Below are 17,246 nucleotides of genomic sequence, written 5' to 3'. Positions count from 1 at the left end.
GAGGGTGCTGGTCCAGACAAGGTCTTGTAGGTGAACATCAAGGCCTTGAATTTGATAAGGGCGACTACAGGAAACCAGTGCACTGTAAAACCAGATAAGTTCATTTAACTCAAAAAATTTGAGGAAACTAATTACCTCAAAATTTTTAAGTTGATAAATCAACTTAAAAATATATATATATATCTTATGCCTCTACTCTCATCCAAAAACAAACTCAAGCATCTTCAGTTTGCCAGAAACTACTGGAACTTCAAATGGGATCGGGTTCTGTGGTCAGATGAAACAAAAAAAAGCTTTTTTGGAATGAACACCAGAGGTGGTTTTGGCGCACACAGAGAGGTAGCCATATGGAAAAGTACCTCATGCCCACAGTTAAATATGGTGGTGGCTCTTTAATATTTTGGGGCTGTTTTTCTGCCAGAGGACCTGGACATTTTGTTAGGATACATGACATCACGGACCATCAAATATTAACAGATATTAAATGAAACCTGACTGCCTCTGCCAGAAAGCTTCTAATGGGCCGTGGTTTTATCCACGGGTAACCAGTGGCGGAACTCAAGACCGAAGCATACGTGGCGGATTTCCCCTGGCCTTGATCTTCCATATGTGATACGTATCTGTGTCCCTACTCACCTGTACTTGTTCTATGTGGCGCTTATGCAAATATGATTTCAGTTTAACATTTCCATTTTAAAAAATATCCCTGTCACTTTCCAGCAGAGCATCTACATCATATTTCCCACACAGACCACATGCTGTGTACAGTATATCTGTAATCAGGTTTAGGCTACACCTACTTCCTGTTCAAATTCAAATACAGATATGAATATTTGGAGCATTAAAAAGATACAGATCATGGCATTGCGTTATACCTCCAATATGTACTGTATATACACTCATTGTACACTTTAATAGGAACACCTGAACACCTGCTCATTTATGCAGTTATTAATTCAGCCAACCAGGTGGCAGCAGCACAATGCATCTGTACTGTATATGTGCAGGTGTTCCTAAAAGTGGATGGTGAGTGTATGTCTAAGTGTATGTATATACATATGTGAAGGGATCCCGTTTAACATCACTGGATACTTTGATCAACAGCATAAATGCGTTACATTCTCTTTTCCATCTATATCACAGGGTCAGGTTTCTGGGTGGCAGTGTTGGAAGGCCGTGTAGTTGGTATAGTGGCAGCGAGGCCACATGGGACTGATTCTCTGGAGCTGCTCTGCATGGCTGTGGACCCCCGCTGTTGTAAACGTGGAGTCGATGCAACTCCGGGTCGCACAGTGCTGGAGTTTGCACGTCAGTTTGCACACACTGCCTCTTCCTCTTCATAAATTTCTTTCATTTTGGGCACCACAGCTTACACCCCAGCAGCCCACCACCTGTACCAGCCACGTTGTCACCACCGAGGGCTACACTCTACCTGGAGACAATGGCCCCACTTGACAGTGGTTCTTTTACAGCGTGTGCCATCACCATTACAGACCTGAAATAAGATGAAATTTAGTGCGTTAGTAGAAAAATGATTCTTGACATGAAGAAAAATTGTTGCACTTTTATTAGTGCATCCAAGCGCAGTTATATATATATGCTTCTATTGATTAATTGTATTGATTATAAATGATAGATCTTACAGATTACTTCATAGTTTATATTTGAACTATGTATTATTAGATCACAGTATGTGATTTGAAACACATCCCACATAACATCATGCATAAGTTTACCCATATCATCAGCTGTGGCATACTGTACAGTGTCACTGAAACTAAAAGTAGTCCTGTGTTACAGTTGTACTTGCAAATTGGTAAAGAGACTCTCATTCATTCATCAAGTTGCGCAGTATATGCTCGGTTGCCCAGTGTCTCTGTCTATACCATTTATGGCATTTGGCAGACGCCTTTCTCCAGAGCAACCAAGCCTTTGTACTATGTCTGTTTATTCTGGTTATTAAATTTGCTTATGTTTATGACCTTGTCTCTTTGCCCTGTCCTGTTTGCACTGTTTGCCTGATTCCCTAACTTCTGCCTGTTCATGATTATTGGCTTCTTACCCTTTGGACTTGTTATTGTTTTATTAAACTGCCACATCTGCACTTGCTTCTGTTTGCGCCTCCATATTGTGACACACCCAGTTAAACATGCATTGTCATTGACTGATGATGCAAAGGTCATAAATATCAAAGGTATTTTTTTATATATATATATTTCATTTTTGCTATATCATAGTGACCAAAATTACTGTGGTACAGTATATGGTTACTATGGTTTAATTGTAATTCTATGATTTTGAAAAAGAATAAGGGTTTTATGAGTTATTTATCAGTAATGCTTATTCATATACAAGAATAAATATCGATGTGTGTCTTTTCTTTCAAAGCTCTGCCACCTTTTCACTCCGAAGCCCCTCTGAAGCAATATGCAGTTGTGTTACAGTTATACCATATTCCCACCTGGCTACAGTCTTGTAAATAGAAGCAGTGTGCACAAACTCTGAAAACAAAGTTATCAGTTAGTGTTGAGGAAAGTGTATTATTTGTAGGTCATTTGTGCTTTTTATATTGGCTTCCCGACCCTCCTTTTCTTTTGTCCTGTATAAGAAAGAGACATTTTTTGAATTGTTGTTTCTCACCATGACTCATTTTGGGGCTGAGTCATGATGACACTGGGCGGGTTTAGTCTAATATAAGTGATGTTCACAGGTAGTTGGGATACTGTACAATCTGGCAACCCTGATACTCTGAGTTCACACAGAGCAACCTCTGTACATGCTTTTGACTTTCTGAGCACATATTTCAGCACAAAGGTAAGTGGAATATGCTTGCATGCACATGTTTCTGAATTTTTTTGAGTAAACTAGGATAGCATTTGACTAGTTTGTGTTTCTGTAAGTTTTTCATTGTTATTAAATGCAGTTCTTATAGGTTTATAACTCTAGTAATTACTCTGAATAGCATGACATGATAAGTCTTGTTCTGGTTCCTGTGCAACTCTATATGCATACAAAATATCTCAGCCTTCATATGTAGGTAAATGGTTTACAACATGCTGCTTTTGGTAATTTAGCCATTTTTTTTCTTTGGCAAAGTCATTTGTGTAGATGTAAGTGTTCTTGAAGTTGAAATTAGTGCATCTGTAACTTTATAAATATCTGGAAGAAGCTTTATAAAGAAAGCATTGCATTAGTGGCAGTGGTAACTTTGTTACCTCCCCAACCCCAAACCCCTGTTAAAAATATAGAGTAGAGCTGTACAAAACACTGATACAGTTCAATTTATAAGAAACAAGTGACAGATAATAACAATTAATCATGAGGGTTGTTGTAACTTGTTGGATTTTGGTATTGTTTATTTGTTTATTTATTTATTTTGTAAGCCATTGATATGTGGATATCTTGTCTACATAGGTAAAGGTGCTATGTTTATACTGTATGATAACATATTATGCCGTGTGATCATATCAGCCAATTAGAGGATATATAGAGCATCCAGGATCACGATGCCACATACAAGACAATACTCTGAAAATATACACTACATAGCCAACTATGACTCATATTCCACTGTGTAATTGTGGCACAGAGCTCATATTTGGAGCAACTTGTCCGTTTAATTTCATACATATTTGCTTATGCGGCAATATTTCCAGTATTGAGAAGTTACACTGTTGAATTAACACATATAAACTTATTTAAGTCACAGCGCTGTTGGATTTGTGATTGTAGCTAGTCAAAAGGTGTTGATTAATTTCCTAATAGAGGACTTCGCTCTTTCCAGTTACTCAGTAACATGACAAGCTTTTTTTTGTTTTTTGCCTTAACTTCAGAAAAGGGAAAAAGGAGACTGGTGAGGGGATGACTGATTATTGCACAACATTAAATATAACCATAAAAGGATAAAAGGGTGCACAGAGGCTTAGTGGTTAGCACGTTCATCTCGCACCTCCAGGGTTGGGTTCGATTCCCACCGTGGCCCTGGTGTGTGCGGAGTTTGCATGTTCTCCCTGTGCTGCGGGGGTTTCCTCCGGGTACTCCGGTTTCCTCCCCCAGTCCAAAGACATGCATGGTACGCTGATTGGCATGTCCAAAGTGTCCGTAGTGTATGAATGGGTGTGTGAATGTGTATGTGAGTGTGCCCTGTGATGGATTGGCACCCTGTCCAGGGTGTACCCCGCCCTGTGCCCGATGCTCACTGGGATAGGCTCCAGGTTCCCAGTGACCCTGAAGGATAAGTGGTATAGAAGATGGATGGATGGATAAAAGGATAAAAACTATATTGTGTCCTTCTATATTAAACAAAAATTTAAATCATTGGCAATTTTTTGTGGTTTAAAAGGAAAACACAAACATACAGGTTGCAGGAAGAAAGCAACCAACTTCGGTGTGGTAACAATAACTACGTGTCAGGCCACCCGTACCACTCCAGTACTGATTATTCTGTTACAACAGCACACTCTCAAGAGTTTTATTCCTACAGTAAAAATGCACTGAGCGATCAGTTGGCTTTTCTGAAGACAACCTTGCACCAGCATTCAGGTGGCCCACTTTACTGATGCGTTGTACAGTTCAGATTTAGTCACGTTAGGTTATTTAGTCATGCTCTAAATAAATCGGCAGTACTAATGTGAGGGACTTGTAAAATAATCCCTGTGATATCTTTAAAAATACAGCTGTATGATTTTAGTTTCATCATTTTAAGTATCACACAGAAGAAAGGAAAACACACTGCATTCACAGCATTTAGAAAACACTCTTTTCCCAGAGCAACTTACAGAAGGGATTTGGATTCTCTATCAAATACATATGCTCACTCTAGTGCAAATAGGCTATGGTCTAGGAATAGCTAAGAAGGTAAAACTCTGTGACATAGGAATTAGTACAGCAAAAAGAGTACACGTTTATTTTATTTTTAATGAGCGGTATATATTTAGTGCTCATTTAAGTGCTTAGTGAACAGGTGACTCTTCCATTTTCATTTGAAGCCTGAAAGTGACTCAGGTGTTCTTTCAGCCAGGGAAGAGAAGAGTCTTGATAAATGTCTTCCTTGTGTCTTGATAGTGAGTCAAGTCGTGCTAGAGAATTGAAAGAAACGTGGTGCAAAGCAAGATTTGATGAGTGCCTGAAGGATGGTGGGGACTGGCCCATTTTTGGCTCTGTATGCAAGCATCTGTGTTTTAAGCCTGATGTGGGCAGCTACAGGAAGTATGGAACAAAGCAATTGGTCACATAGGAGAACTTGGGGAGATGACCACAAGTCGTGTACGGTAGCTGCTTTCTGAATTAGTCTCAGCTGGTCCGATGGACCGCAAGTTGTAGTAGTCCAACCCAGAGATGACAAGGGACTGAAAAAATACATGAGTGGCCTCTGTAGAGAGGAAAGGTTGGTTCCTCCTGATGTCATAAAGAGGAAACCTGCATGGCTGAGTGTGCTTAGCAACATGAGTGAAGAATGGTTGCTGGTTGTTCAGAACCATACCAAGGTTTTGTGCATTGTCAGATGGCATGATTTGAATGTTCTCTAGGGAGATGAAAAGACCTTGACATGGGGATGCATCTCCAGGGATATACACCAACTCAGTTTTGCTGTGATTTAGTTTGCTGGTCTCCTGTCACCTGCCAGACACACTGAGATCTGAGCAGAAACATAAGCGTCTTAGGAAGGAAAGGAATGAATGAGCTGTGTGCCATCACCAGAGCAGTGGTACAGAAAACTACTGCATGTGAGGATATTGCCTTGTCAGGAGAAAGGTTATATAGAGAAAATAGAAGCAGGCCAAACTATGATCCTTGTGGAAAACCAGTAGATAGTCTGCATGGAGCAGATATACATCATCTTCATGTCACCTGATATAACCAGGTAGGAAACAAACCATCGCAATGCTGGATCGCTAACTCCAACTCTTGTGTGGATGGACAGGAGAATCTTGTGACTGGCTGTGTCAAATGGATTAAGACAAATCAGGACTGATCACATATTGGATGATCTACCAGCATGAAGCTTCACAATAACAGCCATATGGGCAGATTTTGTAGAGAGTGACACTTTATAGCCAGACGATTTAGGTTTCTGGAGGTCCTTGTGACATGTGAGAAAGAGCTAAACAATACCAGTCAGTATTCGCTAATATCTGAAGCGTCTAGTGTGGGCTTTTTTTAGAATGGGTATAACCCTTGTCACTGGTGAAGTGATGAAAGAGAAGAGATCTTTAGAAATCGTCTCAGTTTCAGAATTTGTTCTGTCGAAAGAGGAGAAGTGGAAGAATGTAGAGTAGTAATAGATGGTAGGGAAAGTTTGTAAATGCTGAAGATAACTCTGATACATCAGAAAATGACATATTTTATCATATTATATTATCAATATTATGTCATCTTTTTGCCCAGTTCTAGTAAAGACTTTCAATTGTTTAGTGTGTAGCACAATTGTGGAAAAACAGTTAGCAGTAGCACATGTGAAAACCTTTACAAAAGTATGTGGTTCATATAAAACATAGTAGTTTTGGCTTAATTTCTTTCTTTCTTTTAGGGTTTAACCCATGAAAACTACAATATACACTAAGGAAATTATTTACTGCCACATTTCAAATAAATTTCATCTATTCAATCTGGTTCACAGCACAACATGTCATGGTTATTTTTAACCTTTTAAAAAAAACAGTCCTCTGTTTAAACAATTTAAATTTTAATTACATAAAATGTAACTAAACTAATTTATTTGTCTTTTCTTTGCAATCCAGGACGATGGTTCACGCTAAGTTTTGGACACTTCGCCAGCACTTTGTGGGCTTTCCCAAGGACAGTGACTTTGAACTGAAAGAAGAGAATCTTCGAGAACCACAAGATGGAGGTCTCTGGCACAAAATAAATCAACTAGGATGATGAACTAGAGAATATCATATAGTGACTAAAAGTGAATTCCTTCCTTCATTCCTTCATTCATTCATCTGATCAGTAACCTGTTTTCTCATGGTCAATTATATAATTTTCTTATAGTAGGAATAGATTGATTTGTAAATGATTTCTGCTAGATAAATGATCTCGTGAATGAGGCCACACTAGTTGTGTATTGAAAAGGGCACACCACACGGTGTCAGCATTTTCACAATAAACAAGCAGCTTCATGGTAATACTCAGAGAAGCACTACTATGGAATCAGCTCTCCTTCCTGAAGGGCATTGTTATTTTGTTGCATAATCAGATGAATAATCGAAATCAGAAATGTTAAGATATGCCACAGTGCTGCAGCCCTCAATGACAACTTAATTAATTATGAAATATATAAAGCTTCTATTTTTAGATCCTTTCCAAAAAGATCGTCATGAAATAATTGCCTTCATTCTTGTATAATAGTTTTTTATGTCTGACGAGATGACCTGAAACTCATACTTTAAAAGTTTAACTCAAACATATACATAAACAATAATGACATTTTGTATTGTAATTGTTTCAGAGGTACTGCTGGAGGCTGTTTTCTTAAGTGTGGATCCATATATGAGGTCAGTAGGGCATCATGTTACTTGCACCAATGTAAGTCTTTAATATACACTACAGTATTTTCAGTAATTTATTGTCATTCATTCACAGGCCATACAGTCGTAATCTCATGAAGGAAGGAGATACAATGATTGGATCCCAAGTGTCCAAGTAGGATTTATATATTTATAACAGTGTATAGTGTTTGCATGCAGGCGCGCATACACACACACACACACACACACACACACACACACACACTAACTAACTAAATAAATAAATAAATACAGAATTGAATGTTTAAGGAAAGGACTTATATCCAAGTAGTTGTATGTTTCTTTAATGTCTTTAAGAAATAGAAATAGGATGGGGAAAATGTCCAATCCAGCTTTTAATGATTGTAGAATCAACTTATTTGTAGTTGTACTGCTCTTATATTAAGCACTCATGTATATTTGGCTGCTATGATAATCCCTTATGTAACCAAAACAGGCTTCCTATCTCTGTCAGTCCCAGAGGATACTAATCAAATGTAATAGACAGCCTTCCTCCAGCAAATATTTAAATCCCCTGGCCCAAATATAGCCAAAAACACAACTTTTTTAGGGAAATATTATTATTATTAAGGGGAAGAAAAGATACCTTCCATAGCATTGGCAGTATACCCAAATCTTTCAGGCTTGTGATTTTAAGAAGCCTAACCTCAACTCGTGTGAACTGTCAAATTATAAGCCAGTATCCCCGCCCTCCTCCCCTTTTTTATTAACAGGAGCCAAGAAAAGCTGTAGCTCAACAGCAAAGCTCATGCTTGAATGGGAATTGCATTAAATATTTTAGTCAGCGTTTAGGCCTCAATACTGTGCTTATGCAACAATGCAGCACTGCTTAAAGTAGTAAATGTCCTGCTACTGACCTCTGATCAGCATTGCATATTTTTGTTTGCACTAATTGATGCAGCTTTTGATACAATAGATCACAATATTTTTCTGTATTTTTCCAGACCAAAATGAACTCTTAAGAAAAGCACTTTCATTGCCATTAACCCCTCTGCCTTGCTCATTAGCTATCTAAACCTACATCTATGAAAAGCTGTTATATTATTCATCTCTCTACTCATCACTCAAATTATGAAATATGATATCTCACTGTAATATCATGCTGCTCATTCATTTAATGCAAACTGTTTTTGAATTTTTGGTGGACAGCACAGTTTTGGTGGACTCCATTGGTTCTATGGCAGATTTAAGTACACTTTGATTTAATGGGAGCAAAGATAAATGCTCATTGGTCAACATGCTTTTTTCAAGTTCCAGTTTTGTTTCATCGCTCCACAGAACAGAATCCCAAAACTTCTGGGGCTTATTTGTATTATTTTCAGCTGATTTTTCTTGTGCTTTTGGGCCAGTAGTGGTGTACGTCTTGGAGTTCTGGCATGGAAACCTTCTGTGTTTAGTACGCGCCTTACTGTGCTCACTGAAACCTCTAACTGAAAAAGTCTTGCTGCAGGTCTTTTGCGGTCACTTGAGTGTTTTTCACAACCTGCCTTCTCAGAAATCTCTTGCCAATTTGCCTTCCTCTCTTTATTAAAGAATATGAACCCAACACACTGTTTCTGTTGACTTTAGGGTGGTCCAGAGCAAAAATCCTAACTATCCTGTGGGCACTTATGTGGTTGCAAACTGTGGCTGGAGGACACACTCTCTGTCTGATGGCTCTGACCTCAGGGTGATTCACTCTGATTGGCCAAAGGCACTGCCACTGTCTCTGGCTCTTGGGGCCATCGGCATGCCAGGGTATGTCTACATTGATGATCACGATCATTATCTTGACCATTGCTAGGAACATGGGATTAAAGCCTTTATGTTGAATTTCTCTGCGCAGACTGACTGCTCTCTATGGTCTCGAAGAGGTCTGTGAGATTAAGGCAGGAGAAACCCTTCTGGTTAATGCTGCAGCTGGAGCGGTGGGCTCTGTGGTTGGACAAATCGCCAAAATCAAGGTCATTCTGTATGAAGAACTTACTCAGATGAATGAAAATATCTTCAGGATTATAAAACAAATTTTCTATTTCTATTCGGTTTCTCAGTACTATTAGACATGCAGTCATTCCTGGGTCCAGACTGTAAAAATAAGACCTGTCCATTCAGCACTGTCTTTCTTTCTTTCTTTCTTTCTTTCTTTCTTTATTTATTTTACTTCAAATGTGAACATGATTTAAATGAATGTTTAACATTTCTCTCATCCTGCAGGGTTGCACAGTAGTGGGCTGTGCAGGCTCAGATGAGAAGGTTTCCTATCTCAAGGAGCTCGGCTTTGACTATGCCTTCAACTACAAGACCATCAGCTCACTGAAGGACACGCTGCTAGAGGCAGCACCACAAGGATACGACTGCTATTTTGAGAATGTAAGAGGAGCATGCTCATGCATCTGAACATCTAGAAACCAGTTTATAGCAACAAGATGTTTTGATGTATTAAATCTCATTACCGTGATCATTTTGTCCTAAGAGTATGCAAATATTCACACTCGCCTGTATGTCATAGTACTAATGTTTCTCTACTAGGAATCTGGTAATATACTCTATCATCATTTAAAATGATTGGTAATGCTTTACATCAAGGTTCCTAACTAACATTATTTACTGCTTTTAATTATATTATTTACCACTTTGGTTAGATTAAACACTAAACTAGTGATGCTAATAGTAAGTAAAAGTAAGTAAATACTTCATTAACCAGTGTTCATACCATTAATGAGTAAAATGAATCCCACAGTGTTCATTATGAATCAACACCTTAATGAATGGGCACAACATGGGCGACTGTGGATCAGGTGGTAGAGCGGGTTGTCCACTAATCGTAGGGTTGACTGATCGATTCCCGACCCACATGACTCCACAGGCCGAAGTGTCCTTGGGCAAGACACTGAACCCCAAGTTGCCTTGCATGGCAGCTCTGCTACCATTGAAGTGTGATTGTGTGTGTGAATGGGTGAATGAGAACCAGTGTAAAGTGCTTTGGAACTGCTAAGGTTAAAAAAAGCGCTATATAAGTGCAGATCATTTACACCATTAATGAACATTTTTGTAGATATTAACTGGTGAAATTCAGAAACGAGTCTGAAACAAGTTCTAATATTTACACACAGACACCAGAATAAGCTATCATTTAGTTACATTGTGAACTTATTTTTAGTCATGAATTAAATAAACTGCATTTTGTTTCCTTTTAAACCACTTACAAGTACTTAAAATACTTCAAGTAAATATTAATTGACATTTGTTTGAAAGGTAACGAAATACAGTTTATTCAATTCATGGCTAAAAATAAGTCCACATAAATTACAGAATGTAACTAAATGATAGCTTACTGTACTCTGGTACAATTTCACCAGTTAACAACTACCAAAATGTCCATTCAGGTGTGGATTTACATTGAACACTGTGGGTTTCATTTTACTCATTAATGATATGAATATTGGTTAATGCAGCTGTTGATTACTTGGCTTATTTGGTTTACTGTTGCTCAATTTTAACGTTATTTACAGTGTATTAATGCAAAAGTTCATGGTGATTTTTTTCTTGTTAACTGATTACAGTACATAATAAGTTTTTTAAAAAATAAGTCAAAAAGTGGTAGTGTCAAAATGTAAGCATTTACTTATAGAATTATGGGCAATCTGAGGATCAGGATAATTCCTCTGTTTGCAGGTAGGTGGAGAGTTCAGCAGTGCTGTGATGCCACAGATGAAGCAGTTTGGCAGGATCGCTGTCTGTGGAAGCATCGCCACTTACAACGATACCGAATTACAATCAGGTACACAGGACTGCTGATCACACCAGTTCTACCAGGGTAGCATCAAATAAAAAGGAATATTCAGTAGTCTTAAATTGCAGTTTTCATTATGAAGGTGAATGTAAGCTACAATTCTCCAAGAAAAGCTATTCATTTTAACTTTATATAGGGTAGGGTAGTTGGTAAATTGTTGCCGTTTGGCAACAATGTACAAAATGGTGGAAAGCATTATAATGTTTTGTTTGTCTTAGAAAACTCTCATTTTAAGAGCAAAGGATTATGAATGTCTTCATGTTATTTAATGACATTCATTACTTAATAGTATAACGATAAAATTAATGTCCTTTTAATTGTAATTATAATATGAAAATAGCATAGGTATATCCACCCAGAAAGACAGTGACACAATTTCCTTCATCAAAAGTCTACACTGCATTTTTCCACAATTTAAAAAAAAAAAAAAAAAAAATGACCATTCAGATATATAACCAATTGATATTTCTATTGTGGATCTTTTCATGTCCTATATTTCAATCTACAGTAAATGATATCTTTCATAAAACGCCATGCTACTCCATACATTATACCACAGTGCCGTTGAATTCTCACTTCTGATTGGTCAGGAGGTGTTGACTCATTTTCTATCGCATCAGCACTTGTTTCATTCTTTACGTAGTGACAATACATAAATACATAATAAACGACAGGACACTATAAAAGACGTAATATACTATAAAACAATTAAAGATGGGACGCAAGGACAATAATCTAAATGTTTTTTTAAAAAAATCATTTGTTTTGTAAAAATGTAAAAGCTTTTAACTGTATCTTATTTGGGATTTTTGGTTTTGGTCTTGATCTCATGGGATGCTTTGTGTTTCAGGGCCATATGTTCAAACTCATATGATCTTTAAGCAGCTGCGCATGGAAGGATTTCTGGTTTTTCGATGGAAGCACAAAGACCATGAATCAATCAAGAGACTCTTGGACTGGGTAAAAGAGGTGAGACAGAAAGAGAGAGAGAGAGCGAGAGAGAGAGAGAGCGAGCATCTGGCTACCACACAATACAAAAAGACTTCAAAGTGTGCTGCCTAATTATAGTCATAGATCCCATTATAAGCCAGCTCATCACCATTCTCATGAATTTTGCAGCAGTTTTCAAAGCAGCTGATTAACATGTTATTGAATAGAACTTAATGAAATGCCACTGAACAGGATGAGTGTAAGAGAGGAGAATCAAAGAGAGATGGTAAAGGACAGAGTGTAAGGCTCACGGCTCTAAATATGAAATTGCTCATACATATGTGGCCAATCTGTCTTATTTACATTTCCATTGCACTCATTTCTTGGCTGTTTATATACTAATATTGGCATCTGCCATGACATGTGCATTTGTTATGAGGAGGCATGTACAGTGGTGCTTGAAAGTTTGTGAACCCTTTAGGATTTTCTATATTTCTGCATAAATATGACCAAAATTATCACCAGATTTTCACACAAGTCCTAAATGTAGACAAAGAGAACCCTATTGAACAAATGAGACAATAATGTTATATGTGGTCATTTATTTATTGAGGACAATGATCCAATTTTACAATTCTGTGAGTGGCAAAAGTATGTGGACCTTTGCTTTCAGTATCTTGTGTGACCCCCTTATGCAGCAATAACTGCAACTAAATGTTTCCGCTAACTGTTGATCAGTCCTGCACATCGACTTAGAGGAATTTTAGCCCATTCCCTAGTACAGAACAGCTTCAACTCTGGGATGTTTTTGGGTTTCCTCACATGAACTGCTTGCTTCAGGTCCTACTACAACATTTCTATTGGATTAAGGTCAGGACTTTGACTTGTCCATTGCAAAACATTAACTTTATTCTTCTTTAACCATTCTTTGGTAGAATGACTTGTGTGCTTAGGGTCATTTTCTTGCTGCATGACCCACTTTCCCTTGAGATTCAGTTCTCTCCTGACATTTTCCTGTAGAATTTGCTGATATGCTTCAGAATTCATTGTTCCATAAATAATGGCAAGCTGTCCTATACCCGATGCAGCAAAACAGGCCCAAACCATGATGCTACCACCACCATGTTTCACAGATGGGATAAGGTTCTTATGCTGGAATGTAGTGTTTTCCTTTCTCCAAACATAACGCTTCTCATTTAAACCAAAAAATTCTATTTTGGTCTCATCCACAAAACATTTTTCCAGTAGCCTTTTGGCTTGCCCACGTGATTTTTAGCAAACTGCAGATGGGCTGCAGTGTTCATTTGTAGAGCAGTGGTTTTCTCCTTGCAACCCTGCCATGCACACATTGTTGTTCAGTGTTCAGTGTTCTCCTGATGGTGGACTTGCTTAGAAGTTACTCTGGGTTCCTTTGTGACTTCGTGGACTATTACAAGTCTTGCTCTTGCAGTGATCTTTTTTGGTGGACAACTCCTGGGGAGGGTAACAGTGGTCTTGAATTTCCTCCATTTGTAAACAATCTGTCTGACTGTAGATTGGTGGAGTCCAAACTATTTAGAGATGGTTTTGTAACCTTTTCCAGCCTGATGAGCATCAACAACTCTTTTTCTGAGGTCCTCAGAAATCTCCTTTGTCCGTGCCATGATACACTTCCACAAACATGTTGTGAAGTTCAGACTTTGATAGATCCCTGTTCTTTAAATAAAACAGGGTGCCCACTTACACCTGATTGTCATCCCATTGATTGAAAACATCTGACTCTAATTTCACCTTCAAATTAACTGCTAACCCTAGTGGTTCACATACTTTTGCCACTAACAGATATGTTAAATTGGATCATTTTCCTCAATAAATATATGACGAGTATAATATTTTTGTCTCATTTGTTCAATTGTGATCTCTTTGTCTACTTTTAGGACTTGGGTGAAAATGTGATGATGTGATGAGGCTGACTGGCATTTCCAAATTGTCCATAGTGTGTGAGTGCGTGTGCGATTGTGTCCTGCGAGGGGTTGGCACCCCGTCCTAAGCTCCAGGCTCTCCGGTGACCCTGTGCAGTATAATTATTATGGAAAATGGATGGATGTATGTTCATTTGAGAAATTAAGCCAAGCACGCAGTGTCAGAACTAGTGCTAGATAATTAAAACTAGTATTTTTGACCATCACATAAGATAAGAACTAAGAATAAGTTCAACAATTGCAGGTATTTCCAACATGTCACGTTAAACACACATACACGCAAAATTATGAGTCATGTAGCTCTTACTTCCTCCAGTATATCATGTGATAATTTTCTCATTTTAATTACATGTTTCTATTACTATGTGATGTCCAGAGCTGATCTGAGATACACTAATTGATGAAAGTGTATTAAATATGAACAATAGGCAGCTGAGAAAGATATAAAGCAGAAATAAATTCATAAAATACAGACACGGACAAAGCCAGTAGCACTAGACTCAACTAAGAAACAAGGGCAACATGCTGCAATAACCAATTAACAAGGAACAAAGCATCAAATCAAAGCTTAAATATGCACCTAGGTACATAGGAGTGTATATATAAAAACAAGTTAGACTTAATGAGACTAATTGCTAAGAAACTGGTGAGATACCTAAACACAAGTATAAACAATGATTAGGCATTGTGAATAAGACCGAGCTGGAAAATTGAGAGTTCATAACCCCAAGAAGGTCAAAACTGTTCCTGTCAAGTTTTACTTCACTTTTTTTTTTTTTCCATTACACTGAATTGTGCCTGTGACGTTTTTAATTTTTATGTCTTCTGCTTGTTCTGTTTGGGTTTTTTTTTTTTCCAGGGAAAGCTCCAGTGCAGGGAACATGTCACTGAAGGCTTTGACAACATGCCTGCTGCATTCATGGCTATGCTAAAGGGAGCCAACACTGGCAAAGCTATAGTAAAAATCTGAATACAATATGAGCCAACTAAACAGCCAATAATGCTAACTCAGATATCCTCTGAATGCTAACTCAGAATGCTAACACATAATCACTTTTTAAAAACTCCCCAAAGCACCAAAACCATGGTGAAGAGAAAAGCATCTCAGAATGCACAACATGCCAAAATTTGAGATGGATGGGCTACAACAGCAGAAGAGCACATCGAGTTTCCCTCCTGTCAGCCAAGAACAGGAATCTGAGGCTAGAGCGGCCACAAGCTCACCCAAACTCGACAGATGAAAATTGGAAAAACATTGTTGCCAAACTGTCCAGTCTGGCACCAATAACCATACCATGGTCATAGTCCCTGAGATCACATTTTCCTCATTCTGATGTTTGATGTGAACATTAACTGAAGATTTTGATCTGCTGCCACAATTGCCATGTTATGATAATTATTGCATGACCAAGTTGTAAGGCAAACAGTGTGATATGTTATGTTGCTGCTTTAACAATAATCTAATAAATTGTTTCATAATGTATCTAACAGTCTCATTTTCTTACGATTGAAGTTGTCCTGGTTTAAATGTTTACTTGAATTTGAAATGAGTTCTTGCAATTTCCAACAAAAGCACTAAGAGACCCCCGTGTGTGTGTGTGTGTGTGTGTGTGTGTGTGTGTGTGTGTGTGTGTTTGTTTGAGTAGAAGGGCTCTATGGTCTCTTGGTCTCTTACACACATGGTATTAATGATTTCTCAATGAGTGTAAGTGTGCTTAGGGTCCACTTTTGATTATTTGAAATGTTTTCTGCTTCACATCTCGTGTTAGAATCTCATTTAGGTTTTGTCTCCTTGGAAACCCAGTTCATTTGATGCCAACCGGTGCTGGTTCAAATGAGAGATAATAGTAATACGAATACAACCTCTCATCAGAGGACCACCTGCTTCATCATTCCTGCATTTATTTCCACCATCCTTAGAGCTGTTGCTCTCAAACTGGAGTCTGTGAACCAATGCTATTTGAAGTACAAAAAAAAAAATTCAAATTTTTTATATATTTTTTATTGTAGATTATTTAAGGGATGTATATAATGTGCTCCTGGTATAGGCTACACAATGCAGGCAAAGGAGGCTCATTTTTTTTCCTAATGTGACACAGATTTGGTATTTATTTATTTAAATGACAGTGTGAATGGTACAAATCACATTATTTTAAAATTAGGACACTTTCAAATCTGTTACTGGAATCTGATACACACAGTATCTGATATATATAAATGCACTGAGCCGCTAAAAAATTGAGTGGTCATGGCGTCCACATTCAGACCACTGCAGCTTATCCTAAGACTCATGACCTCATTATACGTGACTAAACTAATATAAAATAATTTTTAAAATTACATACATTCAATAACACTTAACAGTAACGAAGTCCATTGAATGTAGTGAAGTAAAAGTACATTTGTGATTAAAAGTAAACTTTAGTAAGAGTATAAATATTAATTTATTAATATTTATACTCTTAAATATTACAATTAAACCTATTCTTAAAGTACATTTTTTTTCCAAAAAGTTACTCAAGTAAATGTAACGAAGTAAATGTAGCGTGTTACTACCCACCTCTGCTAATTACTACCAGTTAGATAAGGTCTAATACACAGCTGGAAAAAAAGCCAACAACATTGTAAATTAGTTAGGCTTATAATCTATACAATTCTTATGTCTGAAGGTGAGAAATTGATGGGTGTGTTGTATAGTTAAAGGTCTTCAGTTTGTCCCAGAGTCATGCTTTTTTCCATCAACATTAATCTTCAGTATTCACTAACCACTTTATCCTGCATCAACATATCCAAAATGCCAAGGACTGGAACTAAACTTAGATACATACAGACTAGTGATGTAACCAAATATAACTACATTATTCTGATTAAATAACCAATTCAGAATGAATACAAATACAGATATGAATACAAAGACAGATTTTTTTTAGAATGCTTGCCAGGTTCATGTGACATTTGGTTAAGACAGGAGGTGTGGATAGGGACTGTAATCCACATGATGTAATCTAAAAACCACATGATTGGGAGTTTTTCTTCCATCCTTTCAGATTT

The 17,246-nt window shown here is 37.6% G+C and overlaps 1 protein-coding gene across 1 annotated transcript; it reads left to right on the top strand.

Annotated features, from left to right (window-relative positions):
* The first annotated feature begins 2,711 nt into the window (after positions 1–2,711).
* LOC128606010 (prostaglandin reductase 1) lies at positions 2,712–15,678 on the top strand. Its single transcript, XM_053621952.1, has 10 exons — positions 2,712–2,814; positions 6,741–6,850; positions 7,454–7,499; positions 7,588–7,647; positions 9,102–9,269; positions 9,358–9,475; positions 9,726–9,881; positions 11,187–11,292; positions 12,155–12,273; positions 15,055–15,678. The coding sequence occupies exons 2-10, from the start codon at positions 6,745–6,747 to the stop codon at positions 15,163–15,165; spliced, it is 990 nt and encodes a 329-aa protein (XP_053477927.1). The 5' UTR covers positions 2,712–2,814; positions 6,741–6,744; the 3' UTR covers positions 15,166–15,678.
* Positions 15,679–17,246: the final 1,568 nt, after the last annotated feature.

Source organism: Ictalurus furcatus, chromosome 3, assembly GCF_023375685.1.
Source record: "Ictalurus furcatus strain D&B chromosome 3, Billie_1.0, whole genome shotgun sequence".
Classification (NCBI taxonomy): domain Eukaryota; kingdom Metazoa; phylum Chordata; class Actinopteri; order Siluriformes; family Ictaluridae; genus Ictalurus; species Ictalurus furcatus.
This window is presented reverse-complemented; position numbering and strand designations above follow the sequence as displayed.

What these genes read in the sequence shown, in the direction of transcription:
- LOC128606010 (XM_053621952.1), top strand. Translation starts at nt 6,745, where the DNA reads ATGGTTCACGCTAAGTTTTGGACACTTCGCCAGCACTTTGTGGGCTTT. An exon ending in GACAAATCGCCAAAATCAAG is followed by an intron (nt 9,476 to 9,725) that starts GTCATTCTGTAT and finishes CTCATCCTGCAG; the next exon opens with GGTTGCACAGTAGTGGGCTG. An exon ending in TCTTGGACTGGGTAAAAGAG is followed by an intron (nt 12,274 to 15,054) that starts GTGAGACAGAAA and finishes TTTTTTTTCCAG; the next exon opens with GGAAAGCTCCAGTGCAGGGA.